Source organism: Gopherus flavomarginatus, chromosome 12, assembly GCF_025201925.1.
Source record: "Gopherus flavomarginatus isolate rGopFla2 chromosome 12, rGopFla2.mat.asm, whole genome shotgun sequence".
Lineage (NCBI taxonomy): Eukaryota > Metazoa > Chordata > Testudines > Testudinidae > Gopherus > Gopherus flavomarginatus.
Window position 1 is genome coordinate 14,114,127 of NC_066628.1, and position 22,022 is coordinate 14,136,148.

The following is a 22,022-nucleotide window of genomic DNA, read 5'->3' on the forward strand; positions in this document are numbered from 1 at the left end:
GTCGGGGGGTGGCTGCAGATCCTGCAGTCACAGAAGCTGCACCAACCTGTGGGGGGGAAGGTAATTTCACAGGAAAATGGCAGGGAAACGGCAGCAGGAGCTGTGGTAATTGGGATGAAGGCAGGCTCACCTACCCTCTCCCCTGCCCCGCCCAGCCTGGCAGAACCAGCAGTCATGAGAGAAGACACTCTCCCCACCGCAGGCATTACACAAAATAATTCTTTATTGAAGAATTGTCCAAAACCTTGAAGCCGAGAGTAGCAAACTGAGGTCTTTTCCTGGGGAGGGCGAACCTCAGGATCTTTCTTCAGAGTTCTCCTGCCCCAGAGATGGTGAGACCCTTTGCCTGGTGTCACAGTCCTCTTGGCCCACAGATAGTCTGCGCTCTACTGACTGTGGTGTGGGGAGGCTGTTCATGGCTGCAGGGGTTTGCCTCCCTCTCCCCATACTCTCAGTGCCTGGGCAGGATTTCAGGTCTGCCACTACAGTCTCCCACCATGGTTCAGTCGTTATCCCCTCCCCTCTGCTAAGTGCTTTATAGATTCATAGACTCTAGGACTGGAAGAGACCTCGAGAGGTCATCGAGTCCAGTCCCCTGCCCTCATGGCAGGACCAAATACTGTCTAGATCACTCCTGATAGACATTTATCTAACCTCTTCTTAAATATCTCCAGAGATGGATATTCCACAACCTCCCTAGGCAATTTATTCCAGTGTTTAACCACCCTGACAGTTAGGAACTTTTTCCTAATATCCAACCTAAATCTCCCTTGCTGCAGTTTAAGCCCATTGCTTCTTGTTCTATCATTAGAGGCTAAGGTGAACAAGTTTTCTCCCTCCTCCTAATGACACCCTTTTAGATACCTGAAAACTGCTATCATGTCCCCTCTCAGTCTTCTCTTTTCCAAACTAAATAAACCCAATTCTTTCAACCTTCCTTCATAGGTCATGTTCTCAAGACCTTTAATCATTCTTGTTGCTCTTCTCTGGACTCTCTCCAATTTCTCCACATCTTTCTTGAAATGAGGTGCCCAAAACTGGACACAATACTCCAGTTGAGGCCTAACCAGCACAGAGTAGAGCGGAAGAATGATTTCTCATGTCTTGTTTACAACACACCTGTTATGTCCCACTCTCAGCAGAGTCCAGCTGGAAGGCAAGATCCTGCTGGGATCATCTCTGCCAGCATCCCCCGTGGCTCAGCCCCCAAGCGCTGGTCATATCTGGATCCCGCTTGGTGTGGCCCGTTAGTCGGCGGAGGCTCCGATGGGGCACACTGGCCTTTCCGCCTTCTCCATCTTGCAATGGCTCAGTGCAATGATCTCCAGCTGCTCTGTGACAAGTGGGCATGGCCCTCCGGGTGGTCCTCATTCAGTGTCTCCTCAGCAAGGCTGGGGAGCGGGGATGGGGCATCCCGGTGGCTGGGTTCTGGCATTTCTGGTGTGGGCTGGGCTGGGCCAGGCCGGGCCGGGCCGGCAGCCACCTCGGGATGGCTCTTGCTCTTGTGCGCAGTGACGTTGTCCTTCTTCTCAAACTTCTTGCCGCAGATGTCGCAGGAGAACTGGTAGAAGGAGTCGGTGTCATGCTTCTTCATGTGCCAGTTGAGGGAGGCCTTCTGACGGCAGGTGAAGCCGCAGATCACACACCTGTGGGTGGGCAAGGGGATCAAGAGGAGAGTGTGGAGAAAGCAGGGCAGGGAATCAGAGAGCGAGAAAGTTCAGAGGGGGGCACACAGAAGATACAGGAACACAGGAATTGCCAGGTTGGATCAGACTCAAGGCCCATCTGGCCCATTATACTGTCTCCAACAGAGCTCAGCACAAGATGCTTCAGAGGAAGGTGTAAGAACCTCACAGTGGCTAATGTGGGTTAATCTGGCCCACACGTTAGGTCAGGTCCAGGACCTAATGGTTAGAGAACAGGCTTAAAACCTAATCTCTCTTCCAAAATTGCTACTGTTCATTCTCAATATTTTTGTTTCCACATAAACATCCAATCCCTTTTTGGAATCTCGCGGGTAGGGATAGCTCAGTGGTTTGAGCATTGGCCTATAAAACCCAGGGTTGCGAGTTCAATTCTTAAGGGGGCCACTTAGGGGTCTGGGGCAAAAATCAGTACTTGGCCCTGTTAGTGAAGGCAGGGGGCTGGACTTGATGACCTTTCAAGGTCCCTTCCAGTTCCAGGAGATTGGTATCTCTCCAATTATTACTTTTTATTACATCTCACTAAATCTTTGTATCAGAGGCTAACCGTGCTAGTCTGTATCCACAAAAACAGCAGGGAGTCCGGTGGCATCTTAAAGACTAACAGATTTATTTGAGCATAAGCTTTCGTGGGTAAAAACCTCACTTCTTCGGATGCATCTGAGGAAGTGTTTTTTTTTACCCACAAAAGCTTATGCCCAAATAAATCTGCTAGTTTTTAAGGTGCCATTGGTCTAAATCTTTGGCCTCAGCAACTTCCTGTGGCAATGAGTTCAACAGGCTAATTCAGTACTCCCCAAACTTTTGAGGATCGTGCTCCCTCTTACCTTTGTCTGCGCACCACCCCTCTATGTCCTCCACGGAGTCTGGGTTGGAGTGGTGCTGTGGCTTGGGGAGGGGAAGAAGTGGTGTGGACAACAGAAGAGGGCCAAGGCTGGTGGTGGGGCTGGGAGCAGGGCTGTGGCCAAGGGTCAAGGTTGGGGACAGGTGCGGGAGCGGACCCACAGCTGAGCTGTGGGGGGGCTAGCATCCAGGCCTGCAGAAAGGTGCAGCTCTGCTACTAGCCTCAACCCCAGCCTTGGCCCTGGGCTGGGAACAAAGATGCACCAGGGCCTGAGGTTGGGGACTGAGGCGGGGCAGAGAGCAGCACTGCGTTGAGGCTGGGGAATGGGGCCAGGCGCGGGGCTGGGAACGTGGCTGGGGGTGGGACCAAAGCAGAGCTGGAGGCAGGAGTTGGGGCTGGCCTGGGCCCTGCTGTGCCCTCCTGGACATTTCTCCAGGCCTCCCTAGCGGGGCACTTTGGGGACCTCTGGTCTACATGTATCTAATGGCTGTATACATCAAGAGGGTGAGAGGGAGAGGCCTTGTCTGGGGTGTAGTTACGAAGAGGGCCTGGACAGCCCTAGGCACCTAATCAGCCATTTCCACATTTGGCTTCTCAGTGCTGCGATTCTTAGGGACACAGAGGACAAGACCCCAAGTCACAGAGCGAGCCAGCTGGGTTTGCGACTTACTGTATGGGTTTCTCCCCCGTGTGGATGCGTCTGTGGATGATCAAGTTGCTGCTGGTGCGGAAGGGGCGGGCGCAGTACTCACAGATGTAATCCCGTTTGTCTGCAGGGGGAAGGAGAGCAGGTCACTGGGTGCACTGGCCAGCGGGATGTAGAATAGGGCATTTTACCCAGGCAGAAGCAAAGGTAGGGATGAGAGAAGGGCAGTAGGTCCAGAGGTTGAAAAGCAGGGGGGTGGTAGAGCAGATATTGGTAGTCAGTCCAGGGCTGGAATGACAGTGGGACCTGCAGGTTGGGATTGAGGGGCACTGGCAGAATTGTGTGTATATGGGGAACTCAGGACCAGAACAGCAGAGGAGTCTGTGGGTCCAGACTGAGGTGCATTAACAGTACTGTGTGGGGCTCCAGGGGCTAGAATTAACAGCGCTGATCGCAGGTCATGACTGGGGAGGCCGTGGATCAGGACTGAGGGACATCAGCAAAGGTGTAAAGGGGGAGGGGGCCCAAGCCAGGGCTGTAATACCAGGGGGCCTGCGGGTTGGGATTGAGATGCATTGGCAGACCTGTGAGATTGTGGGGCTGGCATTGAGGGGCATTTGGCAGATGATTGTGTAGGAGCCCAGAGCTGGGACTGAAGGGGAGCTGCAGGGCTGGACTGAGGGGCCCTGGCAGAGGGCTGCGTGCGCATGTGTGTGTGCATGCGTGCAGGAGCCATGGACTGGGACTGAAGCCGGATTGAGGGGCCCTCAGAGAGATTTGTGTGTGCTGAGTTGAGGGGGAGCCCAGCACTGTAGAAAGCAGGTACTTTGAGGCTTTAGCCCCTGTGCTCAGGCACACTGACCACTGTGCAGCTTCTCGTGCTCCTTCAGATGTTTCTTGAAGTTGAAGGACTTGCCACAGCTGGGCTCAGAGCAGGTGAAGGTCTTCTGGTGCATGTGCTGGTATTTCCTGTGGTGCTGCCGTTTAGGGGTGAAGGGGAAGCAGAGGGTAGGGTCAGCTGCCGCCCAGAGACCCTGCAGTCCGTCCTCCCTGGTTCATACCTAACTGAGCGCCCTCCCACAGAACTGGGAGTCAGAGGGATTGCTTAATTTGGCTTTGGGGCTGGACCAGCAGCCCCAATACAGGGGGGCTCCCTAGTGCCACTTGGCTCTCTCTGTAGGATGGCAGAGGGAAGCCATATCTCTATGGCCCAGTCCGCCCCCAGCCTTTCTGTGGAGGCTGCAGCAAAAGCGGCCGATTGGATCATGTTCCAAAGTCGACTGTAATCAGCGGGAATCCTACCATGGATGTCGATTGGCTCTGGGCCAGGGCCTTAGCCCTGATATAGAATCTTGTCCTGCTGGGAACTGAGAACACACGGACTCATTTCACTGAATGGCCAGTCAGATGGGAGTGACTGGGGCATATATGACAGCTCCTATTTGGGCCAGGGATTGAAACGGGGATGCCTAGAATTAAACACAAGTAGCTACAGCTTGAACTATGGTAAAACCATTGAAGACTCATATTCTCTGTGGATCAGGCACAGAGAGAGACCTGTAATATACGTTCACCGGTGGGTCACACTGAAGTGATTGTCATGCCCGCATCTGGGCTGATACCAGGACCATAATGGTATTATGCCACGTATCCCAACAGGGACCAGGTGGTGCCTGGGGGCAGGTCAGGTGCCCCTCCCCCCAGGTCACCATGTCACTCACATTCAGGTACTGGCGGTTGGAGAAGATCTTGCCGCAGCCCTCGAAATCGCACAGGAGCATCTCACGCTTGGTTGCCTTCCTGCAGAGAGGAGGGGGTGAGGATCTTCCAGGTTATTGATGGAGCCAGAATGCAGTTCAGCAGCCTCTTGGTTCTCAAACCCTCCCTCGTAGATCTTCCCTCTGTCCTCTCCTCTCCATCTCTCACTGCAGGGGCAAGAGCCGTGTCCTCTGCAGCCACCTCCCTGGATCTTTCCCTGCTTACCAGCTGCCTTCGTCACCTCTCCTCTGTGGCTTGTGACGTCTGTATAAAGCCCCCTTCATCTTCCTGCCTCACTGGCTCTCCGTTTTCTTTCCAACCTCTTTTCTCCCATCTGTGCCCATCTGCTCTGGTCTCTCCATTAGCTGTGTAAAGTGTTGGGGGTGGGGTGGTAGAGAGATTGGACAAAGCACACCACTAGCAATGGGGATGGTGTGCGGGTGGGGACGCTAAGGGGTGGCTCACATGCCCTGTGGAAGATGCCAACCGATGGGTGCAGTGGGGATGCGAGAAATGCCAGGGAGTATCACTAGGCTGTGAGCATATACAGGGACAGAGAGGGGTGGTTGTAAGGGGGAATGGGCAGGAGACCAAATGGCAAGAGGATTGCCCATCACTGGGGCCATTGAAAAGTATGTTAGGTAATGGGCTTTGAGAAGCGGCCCCTGTTGGGTGGCTCTGGGGCTAATGGGGCTTTTCCTCCTGTCATAATTATAAAGGGAAAGGAACAGCCCTCCTGTGTACAATACTATAAAATCCCTTATGGCCAGACACACCAAAATCCTTTTACCTGGAAAGGGTTAAGAAGCTCAGGAAACCTGGCTGACACCTGACCCAAAGGACCAATAAGGGGACAAGATACTTTCAAATCTTCGAGGGGGTGAGTCTTTTGTTTGTGCTCTTTGTTTTGGGGGTTGTTCGCTCTTGGGACTAAGAGGGACCAGACATCAATCCAGGCTTTCCAAATCTTTTTGAACCAGTCTCTCATATTTCAAACTTGTAAGTGACAGCCAGGCAAGGCGTGTTAGTCTTATTTTTGTTTTCTCAACTTGTAAATGTTCCTTTTTGCTAAGAGGATTTTACCTCTGTTTGCTGTAACTTTGAACCTAAGGCTAGAGGGGGTTCCTCTGGGCTATATGAATCTGATTACCATGTAAAGTATTTTCCATCCTGATTGTACAGAGATGATTTTTACCTTTCTTTCTTTAATTAAAAGCTTTCTTTTTAAGAACCTGATTGATTTTTCCTTGTTTTAAGATCCAAGGGGATTGGATCTGGACTCACCAGGAATTGATGGGGGAAAGGAGGGGGGATGGTTAAATTCTCCTTGTGTTAAGATCCAAGGGGTTGGATCGATGTTCACCAGGAACTTGGTGAAAAAGTCTCTCAAGGCTACCCAGGAAGGGGAAGGTTTTGGGAGGAAACGGGGTGTTCCAAACTGAGGAATCTGGATGGTGGCAGCAAAACCAGATCTAAGCTGGTAGTTAAGCTTAGAAGTGTTTACGCAGGTCCCCACATCTGTACCCTAAAGTTCAGAGTGGGGGAGAAACCTTGACACCTCCCCTCTAAGTCCAATTAGAATGGCGCTGCCACCACCACCAAGAGGCAAATCCAGACAGAGAGGGAGATCCTGCCCCTCTCCAACTACTCCCCTTCACAGGAGGCACTACCAGTCGCTCAGTGGAGTGGAGAGTCCAGCCGTGGGGAGCAGGGATACGAGGGACTGGTCTGCAGCCCAGCTCTGCTACCATAAGGGCTCTAGGGCAGGGCAGCCAGCAGTCATGGCCAGGGTCCTACCTGATTCTCTTGGGGCCGATCTGGGCCACATCCTTGTTGCTCAGCTGTCCCCGCTTCTTGCGGCTGCAAAGGAAGAAACACACTGATTGGGTGCTCCCAGAGAGGGGCATGTCTTTCCTCCTCCTTTCTCCCCATGCTGTCTCCCTTTCCCCTGGCCTGTGTTTTCCTTTTCTGTACACCCTTCTCCATCTCCACCATGAACATCTCCCTCATTGCCTCACTGCGAGAAGGCATAGGAGATGAAGGCCGCCTGGCCTTCTCTGGGGCAGGGATCTCCAGCTACCAGCCTCTTACAGAAAGGGCTTCTGGTGCCTGGTTTCATGTAGGTGACAGAATCCAAGGGTGCCCAATAGTCCCTTCTGAGGACTCATGTGGCCTCAGCACAAGAAGACAAAGGGTCCCAAGTCCTTTTTTTAGCAAGCACCAGATGAGGATTGGAAAGGGATCCAGAGCATTCTGTCAGCTCAATACCCTCCAGAGAGACAGCAGGAGTATTTCCCCCTTTGTTCACCTCAGACACCCAAGTCCTCCTTATGAGATCAGGCTTCTTGCCAAAGCCCCAGATTGCCCCAAATGAGAGCACCCCTGGGCTCCTGGGGAAGTTCGGTCAATCCTCTCAAAAAGCCACAGAGCGCGTGGCCCTGAGTGACAGGGTTTCATTCCAAGCACCTCTGCATCTGAGAGTGCAGGATGGCTCTGGTCTGCCCTGGATCTCAAGGACCCAAAGCAAACCCTGGTCAAAGGAGAATTCAGGGTGGTCACCCTAAGATTGCTCTGATATCTTCCTGGACCTCAAAGTCTCACTGACACCCACATGGACACAGTGATGCCTCCCAGGCACCGGAAAGAGCTGAAGTTTGGCCTAGCACTACAAATTTCATGTCTTGAAGGTCAGGATGGTGTAGAGGCCAATGCTCAGATCCTCAAAGATCTTTCAGTGCCTAAGTCCCATTGAAATCAATGGGAGACAGGCATCTAAATATCTTGGAGGATGTTTCCCTGGACCGCTAGGTTGGGTACACACCCCCATTTTTCTGATAAAGGGTACCCCTGCTGAAAGGATACAGGACTTTTTCTCCAGCTCACCCCAGACTGCTGGAGACACTAGGGTTCAAAAGTTAAAGCTTTACACAGTAGAACCTAAAAGTTACGAACACCTTGGGAATCGAGGTTGTACGTAACTCTGAAATGTTCATAACTCTAAACAAAACGTTATGGTTCTTTCAAAAGTTTACAAGTGAACACTGGGTTAATGCAGCTTTGAAACTTTACTATGCAGAAGAAAAATGCTGCTTTCCATTTATTCTTTTAACAGTTTATGTTTAACACAGTACTGTCCTGTATTTCCTTTTTTTAGGCTCTACTGCGGCCTGATTGCATACTTCCGGTTCCAAATGAGGTGACTGGTCAATTCATATCTCTGGTGTTTATAACTCTGAGGTTCTACTGTAACTATAAAAACACAAAGTCAAAATTACAATATATAAATTGTTCTAAATCAAACTCTAAAATGTTCCCAGGCAGCATTTTTTGTACTTTGCCTTTCTGTAAATTTTCAGTGGATGTATATTTTTTTTATTGGTTTGTGTGTATGCATGATAATATGGATGTTTATTGACATTGAACAATAAAAATCTAATCTTTCCAAGCCTAAATATACAGCAGGCATGCTAGATACAGCTGAGCTAAATGCTTTCCTGCCCCATGAGAGGCTCCAAGACTCACCAGATAGCGAGCTAGCAGAGGACAATTTGCACAATGTTACAATAGTTGGGTTTCTGTGCTCATAGTAATAGCACGTTTCCATATAAGTAACCTCAGTTTGTCTGGCATACAAAAACTATTACACACCGCAAGAGCCTATCTGTGTTTTTCTAACATGGCAAGGAAAAAGAAATTGTACAACACTATATTTAGAAATAGCATGTGTTCATACAGTTAAGAGATTACATTGGAAAATAGTTGCACAAGAGGGAAGAGTTAAGGTTACATGTGCATTCTTTAACATTTGCCTGACTTCTGAGCACTCTTGGTCATGGATTTCTACAGGAGAGGAGCACAGTCTGCTCTCCTGAATTTCAGCTAGAATCTCAAGTGCTCAGGGCTTCTGAAAATTAGTCTTAGTGGTTAGTTTTTCAAGAGGACTCAGCAGCTCCCAAGCCCCTGATGAACATTTGAATCATTTGGCCATAACCGTGCAACCAATACCATTCTCCTAATGGCTTTTTTAGTATCAAATTTCCCAATTTTTAATTAAAGTAAAAAGGTGGTCAAAACAATAAGACCGAAGGAGAAAGCATCACTCCACAATTTCAAAGCTCTGACATTTTGTAACAGAGATGTAAACAATTTAAGACCTACAATGCAGTGTGGACATATTTGGTCAGACACCCCTTGAATGCGGTCATCCTAGGGTTCCTAGGCACTATGGTAATACAAATAAGAATGAAATGATAATAAGACTTGACTAGGTCAGTAGAACCAAGTTGCTCGAGTAAGTCCATCATTTGATGGTTATCTTAAATACCTACTCCTCACCACACAAATAATTACAGGTTGCCATCATTTATAGTGTAAATAAATATAATTATCCTATGTTACAAACATGATTAAATTGTATTATTTACCAATAATAAAAAGTCTTTAAACACACTGTATTGCAAAAAAGTATAATAGAGTTAAGAAAAAAGGATACAGTTGTAATCACATTAATCTAATATTTTTAAACAAGGAGAACGTTTGGTCACATACATTTAAGTTTGATCTAATTTAAAATGTTCTGTCTGCACTATCAACCTTCCAGTGTAAATCTTGCAGCCAATGCACTTCTGTTGTTGTTGGTCTGTGATGGAATGCCCTGAAAAGAAAAAGAAGTTAGAAAATAGCAAAATTGCCATTTTGGTGAAGAAAATAGATGTTATAAGTCACTGACGATCTGCCATTTTCATGATAGAAGATGTAGGCTATGGAGCTTACTTTGCAAGTGCAAGCTGATGCTGCTCAACACTTTGCAATACTGTATATTGCACACATGTATTCTCATCAGATTGGGATGACGGTACTTACAGAAGAAGATGAGAGTCGTCTGTGGAGGAACACACACTACAGTATGCAATGTGCTCTTGATGCTTTCTGCTGCTCCTCTGATTTTGTTTTTCCTGTCTCCATCTCCCTAGCTGCTGGTATCATATTGGCTATAGCAAAAACCACACATCAATGTGTAACTTATTTGATCCATTACTTCCTTTAAACCTTAAAGGGACACCATCAACAAGTTCAGTCAATCTTTAAAATGAGTGACAAGTTCAGGTGCTCTACATTTGATTTCAGTGGGAGTCTGAGATCTATCCTACTTAGCTAGGCACATTTGAAAATCCTACTACACACTTACACATCTTTGAAAATCTGGTCTTAAATTACTATTAACAGAGTGCTCTCGAATGCACAAAGTAAAGAAACTGAAGGAAAAAGAAAAATTTATACAGAAATAATCTTTTTATTTCCAGTGATTTTAAAGATTACTTGTAGGTAGAAAATTTTCAGACACAAGCATGATTGTTGAGTAGATGGTGTCCCTCTAATGGTAAAATTAAAATGCTGCAAGGAGAGGAAGGGGGAGCACAAATTAAATATATAATTTACCATTATTTTCTGCTGTGCTTCGATAAATGCCTCCAGAACTTGTTCTCTGTTGGTAGCAAATTGTTACTTGGTTTCACAGCCCCTGTAAAACAGACATTAATAGACTTTCACTACAGAATTGAAGTCACAAAAACATCTAGAAATGAAAAAGGCAGAAAAGCCTTGACTGTGCATGTTAATACTTACTTGGTATGTGTTTGGGTGCATATTCTGGGGTTTCTTTCTCCCATAACCCCCACAAAAAAAATATCATCGTGAAGAGATAGTTGAGGATGGAAGACTGTTCACACTTAATTCAGCTAATTCCAAAGGAAATGCTTTTACACCTCCCTATGTAATAAAAACATTAGAAAGTCTGGAAAGACAGAGTTAAGGTCTATAATTAATTCCCTGGTGTTATATAAGGCTGCAGTTCAACAAGAGATTGAAGCATATGCTTCTTTTTAAGCATATGAGTAAGCCCACTGACTTCTATGGGACTATCCATGTGTTTAAACACAGGCACCATTACCAGCCCTTGTGATTTTACTGAGCGTCTCATGATATTTGGTGTTTTTCTTAAAGCCCCAGCTCATGGAGTCAAGTGATCACAGGACAATTTTAGCTTTTATTTAGATAAAATGTAAGTTTCTAGCCCTCATCCTCGGGGGAAAAAACATTGAAAATGTGTCCTGAGTGTGACCTAAAGGCTCAGAAACCAGGAGACAAATTTAAAGAACTTATAATTTGTTATTAAAAAAATCCAAAACAATCCAAAACAAAAAAAACGCCAAATCAAATACTCATGATTTTTGAGATGTGACTCATTACTTCTGTACACTTGAGATCAGCAGTATTGACTCTTAAATACCTTGGTGATTTGGAGCTTAAATCATTCACTAAGGACTTGACACAATTCCCAGTGATTTATTGTGAGTCATTCCTCTCACCTCAATGAAGGTTGCATTAGGCTCAGTCACCCAAAGCAATTTCAAACACCCACCCAATCTTAATCTGGCTTCCTTGGATCTTCAGAGATTAACTCAACTATCAACCTCAGAAGCTAGTATTAAAACCAACACATCTTCTCAGCAATGAGCAAATTTTCAGCATCATTTATCTAGAAATTCAACAACAGAGGGCTCTTCAATCTATCAGACAAAGGTATAACAAGATCCAAAAGCTGGAAATAGAAGCTAGACAAATTCAAATTGTTAATAAGGCACATTTTTAACAATGAGGGTAATTAACTCTTGGAACAACTTGCCAAGGGTTGTGGTGTATTCTCCATCACCGGCAATCTTTAAATAAAGATTGGATGTTTTTCTAAAAGATCTGCTATAGTGCATACAAGAATTAATTCAGGGAAGTCCAATGGCCAGCGTTATGCAAGAGGTCAGACTAGGTGATGACAATGGTCCCTTCTGGCCTTATAATCTAAGAAACAAGACATTAATGCATACATCATTTTCTACATAAAAGTATTACCAATTCACATTAGCAGCTTCAGTGCAGAGAACCAGATACTTTACTGCTAAATATTTATCATCATTCTGTGATAAAACCCTATGAAAACTACAGGATTAGTTTACTCCTGGGGGAATTCTGAGTCACTGCACAAGTGCAGAATTAATACGCCCCACAGATATTTTTTCCCCCTGTAGAATAATTGATTCTGACTGGGAGGTGAAGGGAAGCTGCAATTACACTTTTCACCCACCAGGGACTGATGTGACATCAGAAGAGAGGGCAGCTAAATCATGGGTCAGAGCAACCCACCACAGAGAGGGAAGGGACAGAGGCTGCCTTTTTCACAGTGCTCTGCCAGGTGAGGAGGCACAGGATATGGAGTGGGGCAGAGCAGGGCACACGGTGCTGCTGGGGGGTGTGTCACACAGACTGAGGTTCCGAAGGGATAGTGGCAGGGACAGACTGGGGTGGGAGCACAGGAGCTAGTGGGGTGACAACTTTGAGCCCAAGGACAAATAGGAATGGGGGTGCAGGGCCACATGCAGAAGGGGTGGGGGGGGCGAAAAAAGTGTGCAGGGACACATGGGAACATGTGCAGATGTGCTTGACTCAATGGGAGAGTCATGGGGAGAGGTTCCCCAACAATTCCCTCCTCCTCCCTTCCCCTCCCCCAAAAACCTGTTTCATACTTCTCCCATTCACATCCAGCATCCCTACAGGTTCACTCCCAGGCTTGTATTATTTGGACAAATAAAATATACAGAATTTTAAAATATTGTGCACAGAATTTTTAAGATTTTGGTGCAAAATTCCCCCAGGAGTAACTCCTTACACACTGAAGTACTAGTTAGCCAGTTGTTTCTTCCCTGGTGAGCAGGATAATTGCAGTACACTATAGCCACTTTGTACCACCTGAGTAACACAGAGAGGCCATGTTCTGGCCCTACATGGCCAGAGGAGAAATCCCTTTGTGCCAGTGGTACCCCATCTTTTGGACACTAAGGTTCAGAGTGGGGACTCATACCATGACAGCAGTTGACTATGATAATCTATTGCTCTATGATCGGCCAAAATTTACTATCATTACCATAATTAGCAAGCTACATGTATCTGCTCCTCGTGACCCCTTATTGTTCATCTACTGCCCCCCCCCCCCCCCGCCCCTGCCCCTGCGTTAACTAACTGCTTGGTTTGCAAACTATCTACAGAATGCAGGCACAGAAAGTTCCATTGTCTGCGGGCTTGGAGTTTGGCTATATTTCCTCTCGAAGGAACTTCCTGAGTTAAGACTATCCATAGCTGATGCTGCGTTTTTCCCTTCTTTTCTCCCCATGTGTATGTGACAAATTTGCCCCCTAGCAGTTGAGTAGAATAATTTTATTTCATACAGAAGCATTCTTCCATCAACCTGGCTGCATCTAATCAGAGGCTAGGTCAGCATAGCTATGGCGCTTAGAGGTGAGACATTTTTCACACCTCTGAGTGATGTAGCCTTGTCGATCTACGTTTTAAGTATCAGAGGGGTAGCCGTGTTAGTCTGGATCTGTAAGAGCAGCAAAGACTCCTGTGGCACCTCATAGACTAACAGACATATTGGAGTATGAGCTTTCGTGGGTGAATACTCACTTCGTCGGATGCATGCAGTGGAAATTTCCAGGGGCAGGTATAAATATGCAGGCAAGAAGCAGGCTAGAGATAATGAGGTAGTTCAATCAGGGAGGATGAGGCCCTCTTCTAGCAGTTGAGGTGTGAAAACCAAGGGAGGTTGGTTTTCACACTTCAGCTGCTAGAAAAGGGCCTCATCCTCCCTGATTGAACTAATCTCGCTATCTCTAGCCTGCTTCTTGCCTGCATATATATACATCTGTCCCTGGAAATTTCCACTACATGCATCCGACAAAGTGGGTATTCACCCACGAAAGCTCATGCTCCAATATGTCTGTTAGTCTATAAGGTGCCACAGCACTCTTTGCTGCTTTTATATTTTAAGTGTAGAGCAGGCCTGAGACACCCAGCATGGTGTGGAAGACAGCTCTGTGCTGGGAATTGGCTGCGGTTTGGTCTGGCTGCTATTGCCAGGGGTCCGTAGTTATAGAGCACAGGACAGGCCCACACACGACCTCAGGCCTCTAGGTTAGCCAGCATTCGAAAGCTCTGGGATTGGGAAATGCAGTCACTTTGCAGGTGGGCCACTTGGATGATTGAACTGAGATAGACAAACTGACCTCAATCCCTTCCTTCTCACTCACCCACTTCTCGCCTTCCTTTCTCTTCTCCCTATGTGCTCGGGCTCCCCCTCTTCACCTAGATTGGCCATCTGCCTCTTCCCCTCTCACCTGGATTGCACCGCCTGCTCCTCAGAGGGGCTGCCGTTGGCTGGACTCGTCTCAGTAGGTAGTTGCGCACCCTTCACGTGTCTCTTGCGGCTCTTGGTCTGGCTTTGCTCTCTTTTCAGCTCGGAGTCACTGGATGGACGAGATGGACACAAGAACTCGTTACTACCTGGGAGAGGGGGCTCTCTAATGGCAGGCGAAGCTAGACATGGGAAACAGAGGGAAAGCAACCCAATGCAACCAAGGGAGAGGCATACAGACTAAAAGCATCTCTTCCAAGCCAGCGCTAAAGGAATCAATCTATTATTCCACGTTCACGTCAAGTTAGAGCTCAGAGTTTAGTCACACAACACTCAGGGTTAGATTTGTCAGAGCAGCTTTCCCTCTGCAGAGTATGTTGAACAAATGGGTCTCTCGTTCCCAGGATCAGGACAAAGTCGCAAGGAAGCCTGGGAGGAAGGATGGGATTGTGGTTAAGGCACAAGACTGGGTGGCAAAACACCTGGCTTCTGTTCCTAGCTCTGAAACTGACTCACTGTGTGGGTGAAATAAGGGGCCTCTGTCTATCAGATCCCCCTTGTGGCAAGATAGGGAGCTACACTAACTTGGCTCCACCCCTTGATGCTCTCACACCCAACTCTGTGTCTGTCAAGTCCTTGTTACAACCTGACTTCTCCTCAGCAGTCTCTGGCTCCTTCAGGGTGATGAGGAGTCAGAAGTTCCATGGCTCTAGTAGGCATTAGTCAGCCCTAGGTCTCCTGCATTTAGAACCTTCTTCTCCATAAGCCCCTGGCTGGAGTACGCAGGGGAGCCCAGGCAGGCCCAACTCACCGGGTTCAGCTCAGGGCCCATTTGGATCAGCCAGAACCACTCTTTGTCAGCCCCTTGCTGCTACCTCCTGCCTCTCCCCCTCTGTAGGCTTGCCCCACGTCTCTCTCTCTTTGGAGTGTTAGCCGTTCACCAGCCTGCTAGAGGGCAGCTCTCTAGCAGCTGCCTTTCTTCTCAGGAACTCCTCTTCTAACTGAGGTCCTTAATATATATATATTTTTTATCATGCCCAGGTTCTTCCCTGCCTAATGAACTGCCTCTCAGTATCCTTGGGTGAACCTGAGTGGCCTCATTCCCCATTGTGGAGCCTGTAAGAGGTGGGCTGGGGCCCTGAGCCTTCAAAGGGCCATTTACCCTCTGATCATGCAGTGGGCAAATTCCTTCCCCTCCTCTTACCAGTAATGAAAATAAGGTCCCTACCCTGGGAAATTTACAATTCCAGGGCCAGATTCTGATCTCACTCACACAACTCAGAATGAGGAGCATATGGTCTCAGCAGTGGTGTTTATGAGCATCCCAGGGTACCATAGCTGCATGTGAAATTAGAGTGAGGCTTTAATTATGCCAGCAAAGCACTGGCAACAAGAAATCAGGGAGGGGGTGGGAAAGGGCAGGGATCCAGGAAAAGCCACGGAGAGAGACACCTTGTTCTGTATGCAACCTGTGGCTTCCTGGGTTAATTATTAATATACGAAAGGGCCATGGAAGGAGAAGGGACAGAAGAGCCGGGCTGTGGCATTACGTCAGAAAGAGCCTACACAGACTCTTCGTAAAGTGCCAGACTTCGGTCTAGCCTGGCAGCCCTTCAGAGAGTAGTGCAGCCAGCTCCCTCCCAGCCCAGCTCTAGCTTCCCTTACCTGTACAGTGAGGGGTGGTAATTCTCATCTCGCAGGTCATCAGTGTGAGTTAGTTCATCTTCCCTGGTGAAGTCTTCATCCTCGTTCTCTTCCTTTTTGGGCTCAGGCACCTCCCCTGGTTTATCCTCCAAACCTGGTGCACTGCAAGAATCAAATGTCAAGAGAAGAGTCTGGATGAAGCGTATCTCCCTGAGCCATGGCTCTGAGGGAATGTCTCTGAGGGCTCTGCGGCTCCTGATCCCACCATCTCTCCTCACAGCCTGATGGCCTTCCTGTCTACATGTCCCTGTCAGTCACTGGCCTCTCTGCTGAAGCTGTTCACAACAGGGCTGATGAGTAATAATAGGGATGGGGCAAGACTGCCCCACTGGGAACTGGCTTGAGAATTTCACACCAGACATTGTCAGATGGGAGTGACTCTGGGTCATAGCAGTCCTGGGGATACAGGGCAGCTCCTCTCTAGTCCTGGGAGCACAGGTGCACGGGATAGGTGAGCACCAGGGACAGATGATGATGAGAAGAGCCACCATCACTCACCTCTCAGACTCTATCCCTTCTGTGCTAGCCTCTGCCTCTGCCAGGGGAGCTGTAGGGAGAGAAACTAGATACAGTCAGTTGAAGGGTGAGATGAAACCATGAAGCTGAGATCTGCAGAGAAGGGGGAGGGAAGGAAGGAACAGCCGCAGTGGTGGAAGAGAGGGGGCAGGGAGGGTTTGGGAGAAGAGAGGAATGCAGAATGAGAAGGCCCCGAGGAAGGGAACTAAATCCTCATTCAGGGTATAAACCAACCACTAACTGTCCAGAGAAAGGGGGCTAGGAGAAACTATAAACAAGTTGTTCCATAATTGTCCAATGGCAATTTCCTGCCACCCCTATGAAGCACCTGATACTGGTCACTGAGGGATAAAGGGCTAGACAGACTCCCTCTTTCCTTGGAGCCCTGGGGATCTGAGACCCACGGCTCTTCCCCTCACTCCATCAGGGAGATCACGTCGGGTTTGGAAATGAGAAATCCTGCTGAGTGGGGAAGAACATGGTGGGATGGGGGTGAATGAATAGTTTGTGGAATGTTTGTTACAAAGAAAGTTCCATGACATAGCCCGGCCCTCCCCTACGCTGTGGGGATGTGGCATCGGAAGACGGACATGGGAGACCCTTCAGAAGAGTAGGACATGCTTCGCCCCCTGGAGAAGATGCTCAAACAGCACTAATATCAAACCACTTAGGCCAGATACCGAGCTCTAGTGGGGAATGAAACTTTCAACACAAAACACTTCTTTTCAGAAAATGAGATTTGGTTGAAAATTATTTCATTTGCAAAAAACAGTTTAGCTTTCAATTCCATTTTTAGAAAGTATTTTGAAATTGTAATTCTTTTTTAGGGGGAAGAACAGAATTTTTTTTTTTTAAATCTTTGGTTTAGAAATTGTGTGGAATTGCCATCTTCTGCCAGAGTTCTACTTTGTCCCGCCTGTCCTTTTCCACCCAAACAATGGGGGAGGAAAGTCAAAGAGCGAGAGAAATTAATAGTGAAGTGTTACTCTGAAGGGTTAAGCATTGAACATTATATTTGTGGAGAGAAAGCTTTTAATACCCAAGGGAACAAGGAATCCCTTACCCAGCGAGGTCACGCTCTTATAATTCTCCTGCATGACGTCCCTGTAGAGAGCTCTCTGACCGGGGTCCAGCACAGCCCATTCCTCCTTCGTGAAATACACAGCCACCTCCTCGAAGGTCACTGCCCCCTGAAACAACCACAGTCCCCACTCAGGACCCGTTCCCCAGCCACAATCCCACCTGTCCCAGACTGTTCTAGTTTCCTGTGTACTTTCAGTAAGGTTTATAATACCCATAATCTGCAAGTTAGAATCTCGTCCCTACTGCTCCCATGTACTGCTCAACGGCTCACTCACTGCTAGGTCTACCATTTCCCCACGCATCATTCAGGCCTCTGGCCATTCCCTCTGCTCATAGGCGCTGACTTATTTTTCCCAGCGAGTGCTTTGCCCAAGGCCCCGTCCCCACAACGCTCCACCCTCACTCTGCCTCTTCCTGCCCCCTCCCACAACTTCCCCACCTGCCCTTTGCTCACTCATCTCAGTCCCTTTCCAGCCACTGCTGGCTCCTATCCGCCCTCCCTGAGCCTGGCCAGCCCGGGGACCCTGCTAAACAGCTGATAGGCAAGAACCCTGGTTTGCCCAAATGCTGTGGCTGGTGAGTGCTGAGAACCCCCTATTTTTTTTCCATGGGTGCTTAGGCGCTGGAGCACCCACGGAGTTGGCATCTATGCTTCTGCTACCTAATGCACCTTCAGTGTCGCAGGATGAAGGTCACTTGTTAGTATGTGAAACTGAGGTGGTTCTCACTGAGTTCACAGGGACTGAACCAGCAAATCTATGGAAGCTCCTTAGCTGGAATTCCTCCAATTGCAGGTTCCAACAGGTGCGAGATGGAGCCCTCCTGCTCTTTATTCTCACCCAGCCAAATGAAACCTGAACGCTTCAGCATCTGGCTCAGTCCACAAGATTAATTTCTCTCTTTGGTTCCTTCCATTCTGTCAGGGGACCATGTCACCCTGTCATGCTGTTTTATGCAAGTATTGCTGGTTTATTTTTGAGAATCTTGCCGCCCCTTCTCCCCCCAAGCTATGGACTAGATGTGGACTGAAATATAACAATGAACAGCCGCGTTTTTTGCTTTACAGCAATGACTCTCAACCTTTGCAGATGACTGTGCCCCTTTCCGGAGTCTGATTTGTCCTGCGTATCCCCACGTTTCACCTCACTTAAAAACAACTTGCTTACAAAATCAGACACGAAAATACAAAAGCGTCACAGCCACTATTATGGATAAATTGCTGACATTCTCATTTTTACCATCTAATTATAAAATAAACCAATTACAATATTTATATTCCACTCCACTTACATTTCAGTGTATAGTTTACACTGCTCTGTACACAAGTCATTGTCGATATGAAATCTTAGTTTGTACTGACTTTGCTAGTGCTTTTTATGTAGCCTGATGTAAAACTAGGCAAATATTAGATGAGTTGATGTACTCCCTAGAAGACCTCTGTGTATCCTCAGGGGTACGTGTACTTCTGGTTGAGAAGCACTGTTTTACAGTAGCTTGAGACTCGAACGGCGGAGTTCAGATCTAGATCTGAAGAACTGAACATGCCCAAAGGGAAACAGATTTAGAAAACCCAGCATGTTTCTTTTTTGCCTTCCCAAACGTGGGATGGGGAGGGGGCGGGGAGCAGACCCTGCCCCTTCCGTGGCCCTGGCTCTTCCCCTAAGACTCCATCCTCCAGCTAGGCCAGCAGCTGGAGATCAGCCGGGGAGCCCTGGCAGCTCTGAGGAGCTGCGGACCCTCTGCCTGCCTGGGATGGGGGAGCTCAAGAGCAGCCCCTGGCCCGTGTCCCCATCCAGGGCAGGTGGAGGTTCCACAGTTCCCCACAGCTGCACACATGGCTCTTACCCCAACCCAGTTCCGGTTGGGGCCTCGGCGCTGCAGCCTGGCCATGGTAAGAGCCGTGCAGGCAGTTGTGAGGAGCTGCAGACCCTCCACCTGCCCTGGACTCCACCTTCCGGCCTGGCTGGGGAGCAGGGCCTCGGGGGGAAGAAGGGCAGGGGTGGGGGCCATGGAAAAAAGTGGATGGGCGATGGTTCTCCGGTTCCCCCAATTCCAGCACCCCTGCCCCACAGCATCATATCGGGGGGGGGGCATAAGGGGGGCAACATTTTATCCTTTGTGTTCCCATCATATCTTTCTCTCCCATCATCCCTTCTCAGCCCCACATCTGGCTCCGCTCCCTCACAATTTCCCCACCTCGCGCTGTATCAGCTACCTGAGCAGGCTGGGTCGACTCCGCTTGCCCCAGGCAGGCTTCAGCCAGCACAGCCGCCTCCTCACTACTGCGGGGCTTCCTTGCCGTCACCCAGGCCCGCACGTCTGCCCGTAGCGCCCCCAGGAACTGCTCCCGCACGACGACGTCCACAATCTGCTCCTTGGTGCGCTCCCTGGGCCGTAGCCAGAGCTGGGCAGCCCGGCTGAGCCGGACTAGCATCTCCCGGGGAGCTTCTCCGGGCTGGGCAGTGCCTGAGCGGAACTGCAACCGATGGGCTTCCTCGCTGGCCTGCTCTGAAATGGCCGCCTTGCCCTGGGTACGGTCCCTGGTGGGGCCTGTCCCCATGGAATCGCAGGTCTCAGGTGCCTCCCGGGGGAATGAAGGAACCTCGTCCCTGTGAGGCCAGTCACGGGACGGCACCGCTTGCTCAAGGCCAGCAGTGTTTACCCCTTCCCGAGACCGGTGAGGTGTCTGCGCCATCCTCAACGGAGAATCTTCCCCCTCCGAGCATCCCAGCCAAGACTGGGACGGCGTCCGCGGGGACAAGGGCCAGCCAGGGCTCTGCTCCTCAGCCTCGCTCTCCTCCCTCTTGGGATGCTGGATGGGGATCCCACAATGCCCTTCCCCCAAGGCACGGGGTTCACGCCACATCCCAGCCATGGCGATTGCCCATTGCGCCTGGTCCTGCTGGGAAAATGCTGGGGTTGAAAAACTTGGACCAGCTGCACACAGAGTCTGTTCCTGCAGCCGAGCTAATGGAGATGTCGCCTTAGGGCGAGTGCTGGAGACTCATCACACTTTTATATTCCGAGGTTCAACCCTCATAACCCACCCAGCGTGGGGAGGGGAGGGTTCTGATAGCCTCTGCAGCAAGACTCATAAGCATAGGTGCCGACTCACAGTGGGCAGAGTGGGGATAGGGCTACAGGGGAGAGGGCGGAGCACTCCCAGAGAAAAACAGAAGTCAGAACCTATTCTTGCTCATAAGCCTGACAGAGGGGGAAGATGGGAATACCACGGCACCCCTGCTAGTTTTCTTCCCAGTGGGCCTGTTCCTATAAACCAGGCTCCAGATCACGCAAGTCCCAGCCACAGGTCTGTCACCCTCTGCTGCCCGCTCACTGCCATCTTCTTCACCCCCCTGTGTTTTCTGCCCATCTCCCTCCATACATTCCAGAACCCCCCCTACCTGAGCTGGTTCCACAGCAGCCATTTCTCAACCAGGACGATATCCTGCAGCCTGTCAGGGCGAGAAGGGAGGTTTCAAAAGGGCCTTGGCACCATTTCACGCCCCCATTCCCTCCTGGCTCCTTCCCTACAGACAGATGCCCTAGACATGGGGCAGTCAATACACGGATGGCTGGCCAGACCCGGCCTGCCAGACGCTTTTGAAGGGACCCCAACATCTTTTTTATGTATTGATTGTTATTGTTGCTATTTTTTTTATATGATTCTCTCTGGAGTCTGGACCTTGAGGAAGAAATTTGGACCCAGACAAAAAATAACTGAGTCCCCCTGACTCTGTGCCCCTTTTATTACAACACAGACCCGGTCTCTCCCTCCAGGAGTCAGCGCATTTCTACCCACAGCCTGAACCAAACCCCAGAGAGGAGCAGAACCAAAGGAGCCGCTCGGGGGATCCCCCGACACTGTCCCCAGGGAGGCGCATCCCCCCAGCAGCGTGGGCACCAGGCAGAGGCAGGAACTGGCTTTTCCTCTCCCTGCTCCGCCCCTTCTCCCCAGGAAAGTCAATGTGCCCCGGGCTGCTGCAGGGAGTGGGGCTGGGCAGGGCTGGGAGCCGGGACCTCCCCCCCACTGATCGCTCCTGCTGCCCCTGCCAGACTCTGCCCCTGTCTCCCTCCTGCCCCCTCCCCTCGGGCTGGGAGACTCGGTCCCTGGCCCGGCCCGGCCCGTTCGCTCCCCGGAGCTGGCTCGGCTCCTGCAGGCGCTCAGGGGGGTAGAGCCGGGGTGGGGGTCTGGGCGGGCAGCAGCTCCGGGACTCGCAGACCCGCCCCCCCGGGAGCAGAGCTGGGGCGAGGAGGGGCCGGTTGTGCACAGTCACTTTCCTGCCCGGCCCCAGCCCTTCCCCCGGGTCTCGCCCCTCACCTGCAGGCTCCGGCTCAGGGGCTGGTGCGGGCAGAGCGGGGTTAACGCAGGTCGCTCCGCTCACAATGGAACTGGCAGCGGCTGCATCTGACCCAGGAAGCTCAACCCCCGGTCTGCTGAGCAGCGAGAGCAGAGCCCTAGGAGCTTCCCCTCCCTGAGCAATACCCAGAGCCCTCTGGTGGGGAAAAGCGAAGGGAAACTCCCCC

General features: G+C 49.8%; 2 protein-coding genes across 3 annotated transcripts in view; both read right to left on the bottom strand.

The window, feature by feature from the left end:
• Nucleotides 1-22,022, bottom strand: part of LOC127032786 (zinc finger protein 2-like) — a 67,900-nt gene that overhangs the window by 20,893 nt on the left and 24,985 nt on the right. The window lies entirely within an intron of this gene.
• LOC127032789 (E3 ubiquitin-protein ligase ZFP91-like) lies at nt 206-21,971 on the bottom strand. Of its 2 annotated transcripts, none has more exons than XM_050920381.1 (12): nt 21,817-21,971; nt 20,900-20,950; nt 19,711-20,397; nt 17,476-17,602; nt 16,395-16,443; nt 15,858-15,998; nt 14,176-14,304; nt 6,749-6,811; nt 4,915-4,993; nt 4,056-4,170; nt 3,218-3,317; nt 206-1,646 (listed from the first exon to the last, which is right to left on the bottom strand). In XM_050920381.1, exons 2-12 carry the CDS (start codon nt 20,921-20,923, stop codon nt 1,310-1,312), a joined length of 1,851 nt encoding a protein of 616 aa, XP_050776338.1. In that variant the 5' UTR covers nt 20,924-20,950; nt 21,817-21,971; the 3' UTR covers nt 206-1,309. The 2 variants fall into 2 exon arrangements, with proteins under 2 accessions (XP_050776338.1, XP_050776339.1); XM_050920382.1 differs by having other exon boundaries at nt 19,711-20,394; nt 21,817-21,970.

Excerpts from the sequence above, each read along its gene's own strand:
- LOC127032789 (XM_050920381.1), bottom strand. The coding sequence starts at position 20,923 with ATGGCTGCTGTGGAACCAGCTCAG. Across the intron at positions 17,603-19,710 it reads AGTCGACCCAGCCTGCTCAG|GGGGCAGTGACCTTCGAGGA; the intron begins GTAGCTGATACA and ends TGGTTGTTTCAG. Across the intron at positions 3,318-4,055 it reads GCACGAGAAGCTGCACAGTG|ACAAACGGGATTACATCTGT; the intron begins GTCAGTGTGCCT and ends TTCCCCCTGCAG.